The sequence below is a fragment of the Bufo bufo genome, chromosome 3 (genome assembly GCF_905171765.1).
Source record: "Bufo bufo chromosome 3, aBufBuf1.1, whole genome shotgun sequence".
NCBI classification, from domain to species: Eukaryota; Metazoa; Chordata; class Amphibia; order Anura; family Bufonidae; genus Bufo; species Bufo bufo.
In genome coordinates this window covers 433,065,649-433,082,059 of record NC_053391.1, presented here as the reverse complement: position 1 = coordinate 433,082,059, position 16,411 = coordinate 433,065,649, and the positions used below count along the sequence as shown (strand labels likewise).

The 16,411-nt window shown below is 39.3% G+C and overlaps 1 protein-coding gene across 1 annotated transcript in view; it reads right to left on the bottom strand.

Annotated features, from left to right (window-relative positions):
- Window positions 1-12,460: 12,460 nt before the first annotated feature.
- DMD (dystrophin) overlaps window positions 12,461-16,411 on the bottom strand; it is a 3,443,536-nt gene continuing 3,439,585 nt past the window's right edge. The window contains 2 exon segments of the mRNA XM_040424996.1: window positions 12,461-14,122; window positions 15,899-15,930. Coding sequence (XP_040280930.1) covers window positions 14,111-14,122; window positions 15,899-15,930 — 44 coding nt within the window. The 3' untranslated portion in view covers window positions 12,461-14,110.

The following is a 16,411-nucleotide window of genomic DNA, read 5'->3' as shown; positions in this document are numbered from 1 at the left end:
CTCCATGGAAGTGTGGTACTCCCTGAAGCAACCAATAATGCAGAGGCACCAAGTAGACTGCAACTTTTTTGTACCATGCCCAGGTTTTGCGCATGGCATTATATGGCTTAAGGACTTAATCAGAGAGATCAACTCCTCCCATATACCGATTGTAGTCGACGATACAATCGGGCTTGTGGACCGTTGCCACGGTACCTCGCACAGGGACAGGGGTGATGCCGCTACCGTGAATTGTGGACAGTATAACAACATCCCTCTTGTCCTTATATCTGTGAGGGAAGATAAAAGGGAAAAAAAAAAAAAAGAGGAGGAAGAGGGGGGTTAAACAGATTCTTTAGATTAGAAGGTGTGAAACCCCAGAGTCGCCACCAGTGATTGTTTCTACAAAACAGTGGTGAGGATACTAGTGATCATATAAAATATGTTTTTTCTTTTTTGGGTGAGAAAGAGGAAGGCAGCTGAAAAAAAGCGTTAGTGGATACTATACGCTTATATAATCAGGATAGATAAAATAAATAAAAAAAGTGGAGGATATGTATATCTGCATATATATTCCTCTAGCAGTATATAGCACCACGCCCCAAATAAAATAATAAATATATGAATATATAAAATTCCAGTGAAATGACTATTAAGACAGAGAATAAAAGTTAATCATATTTGTTAAATAGAAACAGCATTATGTTGTGATAGAGTATAGCTGTGAGGAGCAAATAGGAATAATCATATGGTGTTATGGTCCGTAACAACAAATTAAATATTCCACTTTCTTCACTGGGGGGTTGTCCACATGTTAAACTCAAGACGCCCGTGACAATACCTCCCCGGCCAGGATTGCTTAATAGGTCTAAGAGGTTGCAGTCAGCAGGTAAACCAAGGCTTCAGTTCAATCTCTTTAATAGTGATACAGGCTCAAAGCGTTTCGGGGTTCAAATATAGGTGACCCCTTCCTCAGGAGCAGACAACAATACCTTGGTTTACCTGCTGACTGCAACCTCTTAGACCTATTAAGCGATCCTGGCCGGGGGGGTATTGTCACAGGCGTCTTGAGTTTAACCTGTGGACAACCCCCCAGTGAAGTGAGTGGAATATTTAATTTGTTGTTACGGACCGTAACACCATATGATTATTTCTATTTGCTCCTCACAGCTATATTCTATCACAACAGAATGCAGTTTCTATTTAACCAATATGATTAACTTTTATTCTCTGTCTTAATAGTCATTTTACAGGAATTTTATATATTCATATATTTATTATTTTATTTGGGGCGTGGCACTATATACTGCTAGAGGAATATATATGCAGTAATACATATCCTCCCATTTTTTGGGGATCTATCCTGTCCTTATATCTGACCTGCAACAGGTTTCCACTGGTAAGGGCACGTGTCTCAAGCCTGGGGATAGGCACCTGGAGGGGGTGGGTAGGGAGGCCGCTTTGATTTTTCCGCACGGTCCCACAAGCGGACGTGGATCTAGCGGCGAGGGACTGGAACAAGGGGATACTAGTATAAAAGTTATCAACGTACAGGTGGTAACCCTTATCTAGCAGTGGGTGCATAAGGTCCCACACAAGTTTCCCGCTAACACCCAGAATGGGGGGGACATTCTGGGGGTTGAACACTGGAATCTCGCCCCTTGTACACACAAAACTTGTAAGTGTAACCTGAGGTACTCTCACAAAGTTTGTACAGCTTCACACCATACCTCACCCGCTTAGAGGGAACATACTGGCGGAAAAGGACTCTCCCCTTGAAAGCAATGAGAGACTCATCAACCGCGACCTCCCTTCCAGGTACATAGGCCTGCACAAATTTGGCCCCAAAGTGATCGATGACCGGCCTGATTTTGTACAGGCGGTCATAGGCAGGATCACCTTGGGGAGGGGACATGCTGCATTATCTGCATAATGCAGGCATTTCCAGATGGCCTGAAACCGGAAGCGTGTCATGGCCATACTGTAAAGTGGGGTCTGGTAGAGGACGTCCCCACTCTAGTAATGCCTGACACTAGGTTTTTTGACTAGGCCCATGTGCAGCACGAGGCCCCAAAACATCCTCATCTCGGCTGCACTGACCGGAGTCCAGCCACCGGCTCTAGCCAAAAAGGAGCCTGGGTGTTGAGCAACGAACTGTTGGGTGTACAGGTTCGTTTGCTCCACAATCAGATTTACAAAGTGGTCACTGAAAAAAAGACTAAAGTAGTCTTATTCAGTGAAGCCCACTGTGGAAATCTGGATTGGCCTACAAAATCAGGAATCATGGGCTCAAAATGTTCTGGGATACACCATGCAAGTTCACCGGTAGGGGGCTCCGGTGGACTTAACTGGTGGGCCGGAAAACTAGTACGAGCCCCAGAGCTGCTCGTACTAGTGTGGGCCACAGGGTCCCTAGCATGGCGGTCCCCTTGCTCCGCCACCTTAGGAGCTCATAATCGCTAGATGATGAGGAGGATGCGGATGACAAAAGGAAAGTGGGGTCATCCTCGTCCTCACTGGGGCTCTCGGACTCGGAGGCAAGCTGGGCGTATGCCTCCACGGCCGAGAACATCCGGCGGGCCATAGGGGAGTGTGTGCGCACGCGCGCGTGTGTGGAGGCACAGTGTTCGCAGACTTACCCTAAACCTAACAAAAAAAAAAAAAAAGACAAAAATTTTTAAAGAAAAATGTGAGCGCTGGTCTGTGGACATCCCCGACTTGGAGGTGTCTCACCTCAAGTAGTTGAGCTCTGTATGGAGAATCACGGTAATCAGTGCCCGAGACCAGCTTATTCAGATTAAGTGGATACACAGGGTGTATCGGACCCCGATGCGCCTGTTTCACATGGCTAGACTACCGAATCCTTAATGTTAGAGATGCAGAGTCGAGAGGAACCTTATACCATATGGGGGTATTGGGGTCAGATATGCACTTTTATTAATACGAAGCCTTGGCTTCCGGGGATTTGTTTCCCTATAGTATACTTGCTGGGACTTGTGGTAGACGTAATCCCCACTAAATTTGGCAGAAGACTGCTCTGGCTATTAATATTTTATGGGAGAAAGACTATTCCACCACCAAAGGCCCCTACTCTGGAACAGTGGATACAACTCAAATGCTGATCTTAACATGTACAAGCTTACCTACACTGCTAGAGGAACTCCTGACCGCTTTAATAAGATCTGGAGCGTTTGGCTGCATGCGTAGAACACTGTTTAAGTATTGATTTGGGTGGGACTATGGGGGTGCTCAGGTATGTATGTCTGTGTGGTGCGAATGATGTCTGGATATCGCTCAATATGTCGGGGGGGGGGGGGGGGGGATACTGACATAACGGGACATCTGTATATGATTCTGATTGGGTTTCCTCTATACTATTGGACATGGGCCTGCTGTCTTTAACCATGTCTAGTGTTTTTTATTTTTTCTTTCTTGTTTTCTTTCATCCCTGTTGGGATGATGATGTATTAAAACTGAATAAATAAATACTATAGACTATAATTGGGAAACGTAGTTCAAAAGTGCATACTTTGACTGTTTACTTTCTTTGCACGGCAGAATAATGTAGCATACCTTTTTTTTTTTGCAGGACAAAAAAGTACCGTTGGTATAGAAAAGTATACTTTTTTTTACATTGCAGTGAATGGGAGATGGATGGAAACAATATGTTTCCATCCATTAAACATATACATGTTTTCATATATTGCCTTCAAATCTTTATTTAAAAAAGAAAGGTTTCACAAAAACGTAAACTTTTTTGTAAAAAAGTACACAAACGTATTGAAACATATACATTAAAAGGATAACCACAAAATTGCATACAGATGATTATGATTATTGTAGTATATCATCATATTGCCCCCATCTACATATGCTTGCTCCTTCTATCCCCTCCAGTGTGCTGAGATGCCTCTGATGCCTCCAAACGGATGCTGGCCGCATCGTGTGCTCCACCAGTCACAGTGGAGCGCACTTATGCGTTCCACCATGCGTTCCACTGCGGCACCCGACTTCCGGTTAGGTGATGACTCACTTCCGGTTCGGGAATGCCGCCTCCTCTGCTGACCAGCTTGTCTGGTATCATTATTGTGATTATAATTGGCTGTATGTATCTATGCCAATGTATTACTCCAGTGCCCCTTCTCCCTTGCTTATTATATGGCTGAGTTTTGGCTGGTGGAACGCATATGCGTTCACCAGCCGATCATGTGACTTCCACACTTCCGGTTTGATGATTGGATATGCTCACATACCGCCCACAGCTCTTCCCACTGCACAGGTGAATGAAATTACATCTTATCTAATACCCTTTATAATGTGACACCCCAACATACAGTTCTTTACCCCCTGAGGAAGCCGGAATGCTCCGGCGATACGCGTTGGGCGCTTGTCATTTTCCAGGTCCACTGCACCAGCTGGCTACGTAGGTTTGGCTCTTGTCATTTGACCGCATGTTGGTCTGTTTTTATCTGTATTGCTAGTGGTCTTACCTTGCATTTGCTTCATGGTATTTATTACATTTCTTTATAAGCTGGTTGATAACGTATACATCTATTTTGTGGTAATTCAGTGGACCTGTGTGTGTCGGTTATATATATATATATCTTATTGCATACCGCACTTTGCTCAAATATTGTATAAATTTTTTAATGCGTGTTTTGTTGTCGTGTCTAATAAACTTCATATATATTTTTAATATGTCTTTATGGTCGGATGTGCATTTATGGGGTGGCTTCTTTTGACTCACTCTTGAGTCAGGTCATTTGTCATATGCAGTTATACCACCCTTTGCACTCCCTGAATTATTAGGTGTGCCCCCTGTCTCTTTAATCACAAAATTGCATACGTTGGTATACTTTTTTTTTTTTACTGTACATCTAAAAGTATCCACCTGATGTACAGCAAAACGAGATGTGAAGATGTGAACAACCCTAATGTGTTAACCTCCTCTCCATTCCCTATTCCTGTTGGTGTATGACCAAAGCTCAGTAATCACCCCTTCTCCATCTCCACCTATGACCTTGGCAATCTCAAGCAAATGATGCCCTTATTTCTTTCTCTGCTCCCATCCTAGACACCCCATTAACTTATATACCATCAGCCATCTTTTCCTTAATGTCTTCACTTTTCCCGAAACTAATTATGAACAAGACTGAGCTTTTCATTCAACTCCCTCCATCATAATTGGCTCCCACACCCGAAAGTTATATATATATTTAACAACTTTATCTGAACAATACCTCAGTGTCGTTCTATAAGTGGCTTGGCCAATAATGTTTGACTCAGTCCTCATATCTACACACCACTACCCCCTGCTGTCTCTAACTCACTGGGGTGAATACCAAAAATACCGTAAACCACACTTTAAATATCCCAACTACTACTGTAACATCCTGAACTTTTCGCCTGCCGGCAAACACTCACTTCTCCAGTCTGTACCTGCCTTGCTACACAACCCATCTAATGCCAACTGTCTCAGTCTCTTAATTGCACAAAACATCCAAAATACTCTTGCAAAGCCCTATAAAATTGTGTTACAACCTGCATTTCTTCTTTAATTCACAGATAGCACAAAGGCGGAAAACAGCCCCCTGTGGGGGCAATGTACCCAGGCTGAGCTGAGTCTGCTAAGACCCTGCAGCTGTGCTACACATAAGCTGGGTGGACTGGGAACTTAAAGTGGCCCAGGAAAAATAACTAAAAAATGGCCCCATGTTGTAGTCAAGTCCAAATTGACACAAGGTAGGGCAACACAAGTAGGCAGGGACAATAGATGTAGGTGGGGCCTTCAATTTCATAGTGCAGCACCAAATAGCACCCCAGGTCAGGGAAACTACGGGAAGGCCTGGAAAGGGTGAGAGGCCATTTGCAGTGAACCTTGGAGGGAAATGCACTTTAGAATACTACATAAGGCGACATATGCATTTGATCTTTCGTATAGAGATGCCCCAGAACATTACCTACGGTGGTGCCCGAAATGTCACCTTCCGAAAGCAGGTTTGTTGCACGGGCTATGGGAGTGCCCTGTGTTGCAGCCGCTATGGCAAGAAACTACTAAATACATAAAGGAGGTCTGGGGGATAGAACCCCAGCTTACCCCACTTAATTGTATCTTTCACTATGTGCTTTTGGATCAGAGGGGCGAAATTACACATTCTACACATGTTAGGGGGGTCCATTTATTCTTATTGGCAGTTAAGAAAACTATTCTTAGGCACTGGATAAAGGCGTCTATACCCACACTAGATGAAGCGATAGGTACGATGAAACATGTCCTTTACTTGGATAGGTTAGATGTGGAGAATAATAAAGAGAAATCGACCAAGCAGTTCTTCCATAAGTGGAGACCGTTCATAGAATTTTCCTTGGAATTGCTGGAAAGAAAAGAAGTTATAACTCCTTTTCTTAATACCAAGTGGTACCTGGAGGAACAACTGAAGGGGACACTAGGAAATCTGGTATTGGATTAAGGTGGTTTAGTTAGATATGATAGATGACGAGTCACTTGGAGGAGACCGAACAGATGGGAGGCAGGATGGTATTGAAACTGAGCCCAAATCTGCTGCGAAGCATATAGAGTGGGACCAAAGGTATTCTGGTTTTAATGTTTGGTTTGTTGTTGGGCGAGGGGAAGGGACTTATTAAAAATGTATGAGGAGATGGTAAATGGAATATTGATATTATGCAATACGGATGAATACGCATATATGGACTAAGAAAAATGTATGGAACATTATACAGTTTCTGTATGCGATTTGAGTCTACTTTAATAAAATTTGATTACAAAAAAAAATATAGCACCCCAGAAAAGTCAAAAAAAGGATGGTGATATAGTTGAATTCAGGAGGGTTCCTGCAGCTGCTGGCCAGGTACATAAGTACCTGATGCTCCTAGCATTAATTAATGCTGGGGGCATTTGATGTTTATGTACCTGGCCAGCAGCCATGAAGAGGGCTTGGGTGGCCCCCTGGGCATTGGCCCATCAGGAAATTTCCCTGTAGGGTTTATGGCCAGTCCGTCTGTACATGTGAGACACTCGGCACTCATGTCTTTGCTAGGCCCAATAGTTATGGAAGCTTGTTTGCAGAGGAACTGTCTCCTGAAATATCTATTTTAGTAAATGGTTACACTTCGAAGACATATTTTCTACAACCTTTGCTATTCCTGTTATTCATCCGAGAAATATATGGATAACGTAACAAATCAGGTGTTGCTATTCCCTTTGTCAAAGGGGGTGTATCTCTTGGAGAGATAACAGAAACAGCACAGTACATTTTCCTTTTTTTTTTTTTACAAGAGAAAGGTTTCCAGAATGTTTTAAGAGAATATACATTTTGAATAAAACAGTTCAGGAGAACTGATAGGTCCTCTTAATTATTTTATTGCTGCTTACAGAAAATCTAATAAAGCCTAGGTAACATTGTAAAAAGAAGGGACACAAGTGGACACAATAGAAGAGCGACATTGCTTTATAAGTAACATAGTTGCGTGCTTTATTGATATACAGAGTAAAGCATTATATAATACAATAGTAAGGCATATTTTTGGTGAACTTGATATGTTGTGAAAATGCAGGAATAAAACTAAGATGTATATAAAAATAATTAGTAAACGTTTACAGTGTTGGATGTTAAAACACAAATTCGTATGATGGCCAAGGTCATGATGTCAGGACATGCCAAATGCTGATGTCATGGATAACATACAGGAAATTTTTGCAGTATAATACCTTGTTCTGTAAAAACATTTCTAAATAAGGTTGAAAACAGCAATAAAGCTTCTCATTCTTTATTAAATGCAGAAATATATATCTGAAAGACACACTCCCAAACTAATGCAAACCATAATAAACAACTCAAACCGTGCAAATTCTTTGTTTTTCAAAACCAACTCTGTCACACACACACACACACACACACACACACACACACACTCCAGTCTGTAAAATGAAATGAGGACGACCACCATTACATGAATCTCATCCTAAGGGCATCTGGGAAGAACGAGGCAAACTCTTTGAAAACTAAAGCTTTTCGTATATATGTATTAAGATTTTAAAAAATGTGTTTCAGTGTGAAGGGCATTCAAGACCATTTCTTTAACTTTGTAATATAATTTTTTTGGCTTTTATATTCTATATATATATATTAAATAAAATAGAAGCAATGTTAAACTTAGATTACATGTATTCTTTAGGGACATACAACACAAAAATCTGCGATCTAAATTATGAATAAAATCAATATAATAAAAGGAGTTAAATGAGATTACAAGCACCTGGCTACTCATCTGCAGAAACAGCTCTACTAGTGTTCAGTGTCTGGTATTGCAGTTGAACCCCATTCACTTCCATGGGACTGAGCTATGGTATCAGACACAGTCCATGGACAACAGAGCACTGGGGGAGATTACAAAGCTAATCAGGCTCAATTTAAGACAGTAATAATACATCTCCCCTCATTGTTTTGGTGGAAAGCAGCCATGAAATATAACTCCTTTAATACATTTTTAGGTTTATAGACGTTTGACTGAACTTTAATAGAAATTGTAGATTTCAATTTAATTTCAACAGTTTAAACGTAGCTATATATAAATAATGTAATCTAACCACCCACCAACGTTGACAGATTACAGGTCCCTGTATCTACCTTTGGCACAGGATCCATTTTCAAATGACTGACTGTTGGCAGTGGTTCATAACTATACCTAATTATGAGTAATTTAGAGATTAATATTTTTTAGTTTATGTAATATTAGATTATGAAGCAGGTTGTTGTGAAACTAAATCCACATAAGCTGAAGCTTGTACCCGATAGGTGAGAACACATCTGGACATTCACTCATTCAATACCAGTTCTCTAAACCAGTACACTCCAGTACAGTGTTTGTTTTCTACCACTTTACATGGTGCTTACAGCAGGCAATGTACCCAACAGCTTCAAAAAGTACTCAACAATGATACTAAAAACACAACTAAGGCTAGTTTCCCATCTGCGGCAGGCTGTTCCGACATAGAATGCTTGGAATCAGCTGGATAAAAACAGTTGGGTGCAGTGCTTTTTGTCTGTCCGGTTCACAACATATTTGTCTGGTAGCGGACCCCATTATAGTTAATGGGGTCTGGTGGGCAGGTGGCAGTATCTGACAATGCCGACTCTGCCGGAGTGGACAGCCGTAAACGTGAAACTAGCCTAAGAAAATGAAATAAAAACTGAGAGCATGAGAGAGACTTCTGTGACATGCAATGATTTCACTTTTCAAGTGTTGATTACAGGAACATGGGTGTCCCTTCTTGTGTGTGTTTTAAGCCAAATCATTTTTATACTAACATGTTAGCTGTATTATTGCTCCATAACCTGAAATAACTGGGAACATATGACAATATTCATGGTAACCTTCCATAACATAAAATACTAGTAGAATAGCTAAGAAATATGTGGTGAACACTCAGTAGTAAAAGGGTGTGTTAAAAAAATAACATAGGGTGCGTATGTGTGTGGACAAACACATACACACATATGCTTTACACAAAAATTAAAAAGACCAAAACGCCTTTTGGTCGGGTCTTAATAGGTTTTTACTATCTATGGCCATTGAGACAATGGAGGAAGTGGGAAATGTTCACAAACACCACAAAACCGCAGTGAGGTAGATGTAACGTGGATTGCCATACGACAAATAAGAATACTTAGAACTAATAAAATAAGGAATCTTGTATGACCCAGTGCAGTGGGTTGCCCGTGGCACACTATCCCTTGTATACATCGACAGAACATATGCAAGGCAACTAGTGAAGTGCGCCATGTGGATTACTGCCATGTATAATGTCTGCACAGTTACTGTAACACTGCAATCAAATAGCTGTCATGATTCTCGGACTTGTTAACAGAGCAGTGAAACAGACGGAAGCATCTAGGGCTCCAGATATGAGGATGGATTCTACATGCTGACTGTTAAAGATAATCGCACAGTTGTAGCTTTTGTACCCTGTTTCAAAGTGTTGACATGTTGAGATGCTGATGATCTAAGCTCCGATGGGAAGCCGAGAACGTATCTGGTGAAAATGGATTCTCTTGATTGCCTTTACCGGAGAGCTATCATTTTTCGGGAACTCATTTAAAGCAATTCACTTTCCAACGGCTCTGCTGTTCACATGACAGGGCGAAAGAAGTAAAGGGCTACAATTTTTGGTTTTCAGAAGCAGCAATCTCCTACTTTCAGCTTAAGTGGTAATGGTGATCCTGGTAATTAGTCAGTTAGTCACAATGACTGTTTCTAGTAGAGGTGGACATTACGAATGCAGGTGGGACTCACAGTGGCTGACCTCATGAGGATTATATCTATATATGGCTACATAGATATAGATACATATATCTATATAGATTCTATAGGTATACACACATACACTGTATATACAGATTACTTTCTTTATAGCTCATACCATAGAAAAGATACATTTTTCAAAGTGCCAGTGTGCAGATTTGACAAGTGAAATATCTTGCAGACATGAGACAGGACTATCGCCTGGACATACATATTTTTTGTCTAGCTGATTTAAAATAACTTTCTTTTGACTGCTGACATTCCAGGTAACCTTGAAAAATCACATTAGTGTCACATTAATTTATGTAAGATATGATGGGCCATTCATTTTACTGGAACAGCCAGCCACTTAAGAGTTTAATGTCATACCTTCAACAAACAAAATTATTTACTCCCCCCTCCACATGACTGGCAAACAGCACTGGCTGTACAAATCCCCATTGTCTATTATTGCTCATTTATAGATTTGAATTAAACTGAAGCTCCACCATAAACTCACACAGGTTATATTTTCAACAAATCAAAAATTTGTATTTGCAAATATTTTTATTTTATTTTATTTTAATTTCTCCTTATAATTGTAGTTATTTGTACTCTATACAGTGTAGGAAAACAATAAGAGGGAGATTTATCAAACTGGTGTAAAGTAGAACTGGCTTAGTTGCCCATAGCAACTAAGCCAGTTCTACTTTACACCAGTTTGATAAATCTCCCCCTATTTCTATCTATAGGTTACTATTGACTGTTGAAGTCTTATGTCTCTTTGGCATACAAAGATGGACGGTGGGTCTGTGTGGGTAACACGTGGACACTCATTGCAGCCTGAAAACAGGTCATTTTTAGTGGCACATTTGTAATTTGGTGACCATTTTGGAGTTTTTACAAGCAGGTTTTGGAATTCATAATCAAATCTGCTTTAAAGAAGTAACATCACTTCTCAAGCAGTTTTAAAATCATCTACTGATATTTTTTTTTACCTGCCACTCCCTCGTACGGAAAAATAAGTCGTAATAGTGTAATACACAATATTTAATGTGGCACATGGGCTATAATCTTAACATATCATATAAAATACAATAATTAATACGTAACAATCGCTGCAGCAAACCAAAATTAAAATGATCCCTTTTATGATCCCTAAAAATACCTAAAATCTAAAACCGGTGACCACTGAGGAAGGGGAAAGGAGATCCCCGAAACGCGTATGATGCTTTTAAAGACACCCCTAACAAGATACTCCCACTGGAAGTTCGTGCATTGATTTCCCGACATATACAAATATTGGAGCACGCCAACACAGAAAGAAAAGATCTGGAATTCCAGGTACCTTAACCGGTCAGCATAAATCTACCTCTCGCGATACTACACCTTGGTCACATGACCAGATCTGAGACCTGTGTACAACGATCGAGAGAGACCTGTGACGCACAAACCAAGTGGGACGCCGAACATTGAAACCGCGGGAATACGAAAAGTTACCGTGAGTAAAAATCAAATATTTGGATCGCGGGAAAATCAAAATTTACAGTGAGTAAGAACTTTATATTTAAAATCGGATACTTCCCAAATATGGGAGATTGATCCATCGAATATTTAAATCGGACACTTCTGAATATTTGAAAAAAAGTGCCTTGAATGACTTTTGCCACATTGCTTACAAGAAAATGAATATAAGTTAAGGTCATAAGAGACCAACATAAACATAAGAAATAGACTGATTTGATACCTTTGGTCTGCGTTATACCCCTCCTTTTGGATTTTTATTGACTTTTTATTGAAGTTTTAGATTTTAGGTATTTTTAGGGATAATTTTAATTTTGGTTTGCTGCAGCGATTGTTACGTATTAATTATTGTATTTTATATGATATGTTAAGATTATAGCCCATGTGCCACATTAAATATTGTGTATTACACTATTACGACTTATTTTTCCGTACGAGGGAGTGCCAGCCTCACAATACATTATTTATATGCCCCTTTGTTTGATCTGAGTGAATCAATTGAGACTAGAGCACCCAATCCAGAATTGCGAAAGGGGTGAGCTGTTTGTCTACATTATTATTATTTTTTTACCATTTGTACAAGGTGTGGTCAAGTTAAAAATAGTTAAAGTTAAAAAGTCAAGTTAAAAACAGATAAAAAAATGAGTAAAAAATGTATTCTTAATCCACTGCAGAGTAAGGATCTGTTCACACTGTCACTAGATGTTTTTTAATACAACAGATACCTTTTTCCCCTCATTGTCTCATATCCAGTCCCTTGTATTTGCCACATAGTGCAGCATACTACAAAACTGAAACCTGAAACAAAAAGTAGAAAACAGGGCCTGAAAAGTGACTGGAAAATAAATGTAACCACCAAAAAGGGTCATGATGATGATGATAACAAATCTACCAAGTTTTACATTTACAGATAATGTAGCCAATGTTTGGCAAAGATGGAGCTTCACTTTAGGATAATAGCAATAATAGACAATTACCTGGGTGCAGTCAAATGACCTTTCCTAATAAAAGGTTCAAAAAGTAGTACTCTCAAAAGGCACAATGCTTTCTAAGGGACTGCTACACTCTGTTGTGTTCTGATGCCAAATTGTGCCATTTAGGATCTTACCTTGCCTTGTAATGCCTGGGACTATATCAATTAGCATGCCCTAATCCTGTCAGCAGACTAGTGAAAAACAGATCTGCTCTTCTGTAAAACAGATGTTACATCTGGATACATAGGTCATACATTTTCCATGTTAAATAGGAGTTTAAAATATTTTCTTAAACAAAAAATGTTAAATTTAATATGAAAACCACAGAAATAAAAATCCATTTCTCAATGCTAGACACTGAGCCCATGGGGCTGAACATTCTCTGTGTTTCTCTGTAGTCTGCTCACCAATATCACAGCCGTTTTGTGGGTTCAAACAAGGTTTCTCTCATCAACTCACAAGAGTCAAAAGTCAGTGGTTCACAAAATTCTTCTGAAAACATGAGCCTTCAGTGTGACTATCCTACAGCTACAACCAACCTTGTTTACCTTAAAATTTTCCAAGTACAGATTAGTGGCATCAACAGGACAACCTAGTCATTCTCGAAAAGATTCTGACTGCACAGAGGTTTTAATAAAATAAAAAGTTGTGTTCAGATTCTAGTTGTGGGACTTGGCCTTTTCCACTGCTCTTCCTATGACAAACGTGTCTGTAGCAGATGGAGAGCATGTCAGTATCATATTTGGTGCTATAACTCGTGTTCTTCGATACACAAGAAAAATGACACTTAACATGGATGTCGTTGATCTACAGTTACAAAGCCAATGTGATTTTAAAGTTAATGCACTGATTTTTTTTTTTAAATCTTTTAAAGGGATTTTGTATAAACATTTTCTTCTTTATAAAGCACACTTTAGTTTACAATCGTTCATTATAACGGATATAAATTTTTTTAAACAACCCAAAATTGCCCTCCGTAAAAAGAAATGGCAAGATTTTTTTTTTTTTAAGCTATCAAGATTTTACATGTAGTTTTCTTATTGGTTTTGTACAATTGCATAGACATTGAAAATCTGCCATTGTTACCAAAACAATAACAGGCTTAAGAAACTACTGAAATCTACAGTATAGTACCACTACCCTTCACAAAAATATAGATATTTTCTTGTAAACTCTTACAGTCTAATCCCCTTTTTGTTTGTACGAAGATAGTATATAAAAACACATGCGGTGTGTAGGGAGATGTCAATCCAACACCTCGTCTTCAGTCATAATTGTGACTAAAGTTTCCATCGCTCTTCCCAAATCATCAGCCATGTGGAAGAGATTTCCTACATTGTTTCCTACAGGAAAGAACATAAAATAACGGTTATTAATATAATAAACTAATAAAAATCAACAATATGATAATTTACTTTACAAAAGTCTACTCCATTTTTGGTGATCTATAAGTAGCTATTACTACATTATTTTAATGTCTTTTTAGTTGTTAAAGTTCAGACGGACTAGATTATTTAGTGAACCTTTGTCAGGACTAACAGACAACACAAGACACCTATATGGTAATAAAATCAGCTAGCATTTCTGAAAACTAGTTCATTGGAAAACTATTGGTGCCTGTCAGACAGTGCCAATCAAACCGTTGCATGCCTATATAAACCTAGAAAATAACCAATTATCATTGACCTTTATAGCTAGCAACAATTTTTTTGTGTGCGTTTATCTTCCCATTTTGTCTTTATGAGATGGGCTGCTCTTCTTCTACCAATGTATAAAGAGATACATGAGAATTAAAAACCATAGCTTCCTCCAATGAATGCTGTTTACGGAAATTATTGTACTCTAAAAGTAGAGTGCACTATAGAGGCAAGATATGGCAAAACGTAAGGCCTATGACTCGCGATAGAAAGCCACTGGAACTCCATGTACTGCGGTATAGGCTCCATGCACATCGCTTTGGTCCTTATTAACTAGATAAATCTGGGTATACTACAGCTCTGGTTGTGCCCAAAATATATCTGGGGTTGTAAAATTTACCAGACCCAATTACAATATATTTGGGTGAACAGTTAAAAATTCATATATCTTTGGATAACTGCAATGAATGTAGATCATATTAGAATTTTTTTTAAATGTTTGGTGGTACATTAGATAAGCCATTTAATGATATTTGACAATACAAATATGACATGGGGAATACTGTTTTACAATGTGCAAGATGGTCATCTACCAAAGTCCAAGATCTCGGCTGTCGCTATTAAAGTTTGTGATGATACACACATATATAATTCTTATATGTAGCATTACTAACAAATGGGTGATTTCACTATATAAGATTACATTAAAGACAAATGTACTGACACTATTAAAACATGGTAAAGCAGGATGTGGTATTATGGCTGTGTGCAATCAACATGATCTCTTCATGCAGACACAATGATTTGTGGTTCAGAAGGTTATTCATGGTAAACTCCAAATCTTTATTAATAGACACTATGGTATGGAAGCCACATGAAACGTACATATATCACATGCGACATGTAAATGTTAATGGTAGCTTGCATACCTCTCAACACTTCCAGAAAAATCACGGAGATGGCAGGAAATATATGAGTATATTGGTTTATCCCCCATAAAAAAATACCTCTGAAAGCCATCATCACCTTCTTGAAGGAAACCACTGCCTTCAAACAGGTTATATTTTTCTGCTTATTAATTTACAACAATGTAGACTCACAAAGTACAATGACCACTCGGCTTAAGTGTTGCTGTGGAAGGCAGCAAATATGTATCACATCTATAATATACCCACTTACAGAGAATTAAGGCATTCATTATTTGTGACCAAAGTAAACTGGGAAGAAAAAACGCTAAATGAGCCATGACATTACAACTACATCTCAATTCATTATGGGCAAAATAATATCATGAACACTCAAGCTTTCCCAAAGGCTTGCCATTGTCCTACTACTCGTTGAGAGGTAGTAAATGTTGGCATGTTAGAACACTCTTGCAAAACGCACTCGGCTAAAGAGACTGCTAGCTGCATAAATGCCAGGCACAGGATGTGAAATGTGACAGACACAAGCTGGATGGCAGCATGCCCAGTCCTCACTAACCTCTCTCATTTGCTTTCCAGGGACATTTCTTCCTTTTGAATTGAGAGGAAGAAGCGGATGTAAAAGAAAGGAGAGAAAGAGAAAACCAATGATAAAATGACAGTTAACACTGTAGAATTAAAGACCTCTTCATAAAGATTTACCTCCACTGGATGCTACAGCAGAGCTGCCACAGTGGACACATTACACTGTAAGGGTTTTCGTATTTAGTCAGCGTCACAATGAATTATGGTCTTACAGGTCATTACCAAATGAAAATGTCAAGGATTTTCTTCACTCACAGTCAGGCGTCAATGCGGTTATCCTCAGCATCTCTTTCCCTAAATGCTTTATTCACTGGGATCTAAGAAGCTGAAACTGGCTCCAGACAGAGTCAAAGAGAACTGTCACCACGAAATGCAGTGCAATCTGCAGGCAGCATGTTATATAGCAGGAGAGGCTGAACAGGTTGACAATAAAACTTGTAATCTATACATTTACATTTCTGCTCTTTTTGAACTTAACATTACCCCT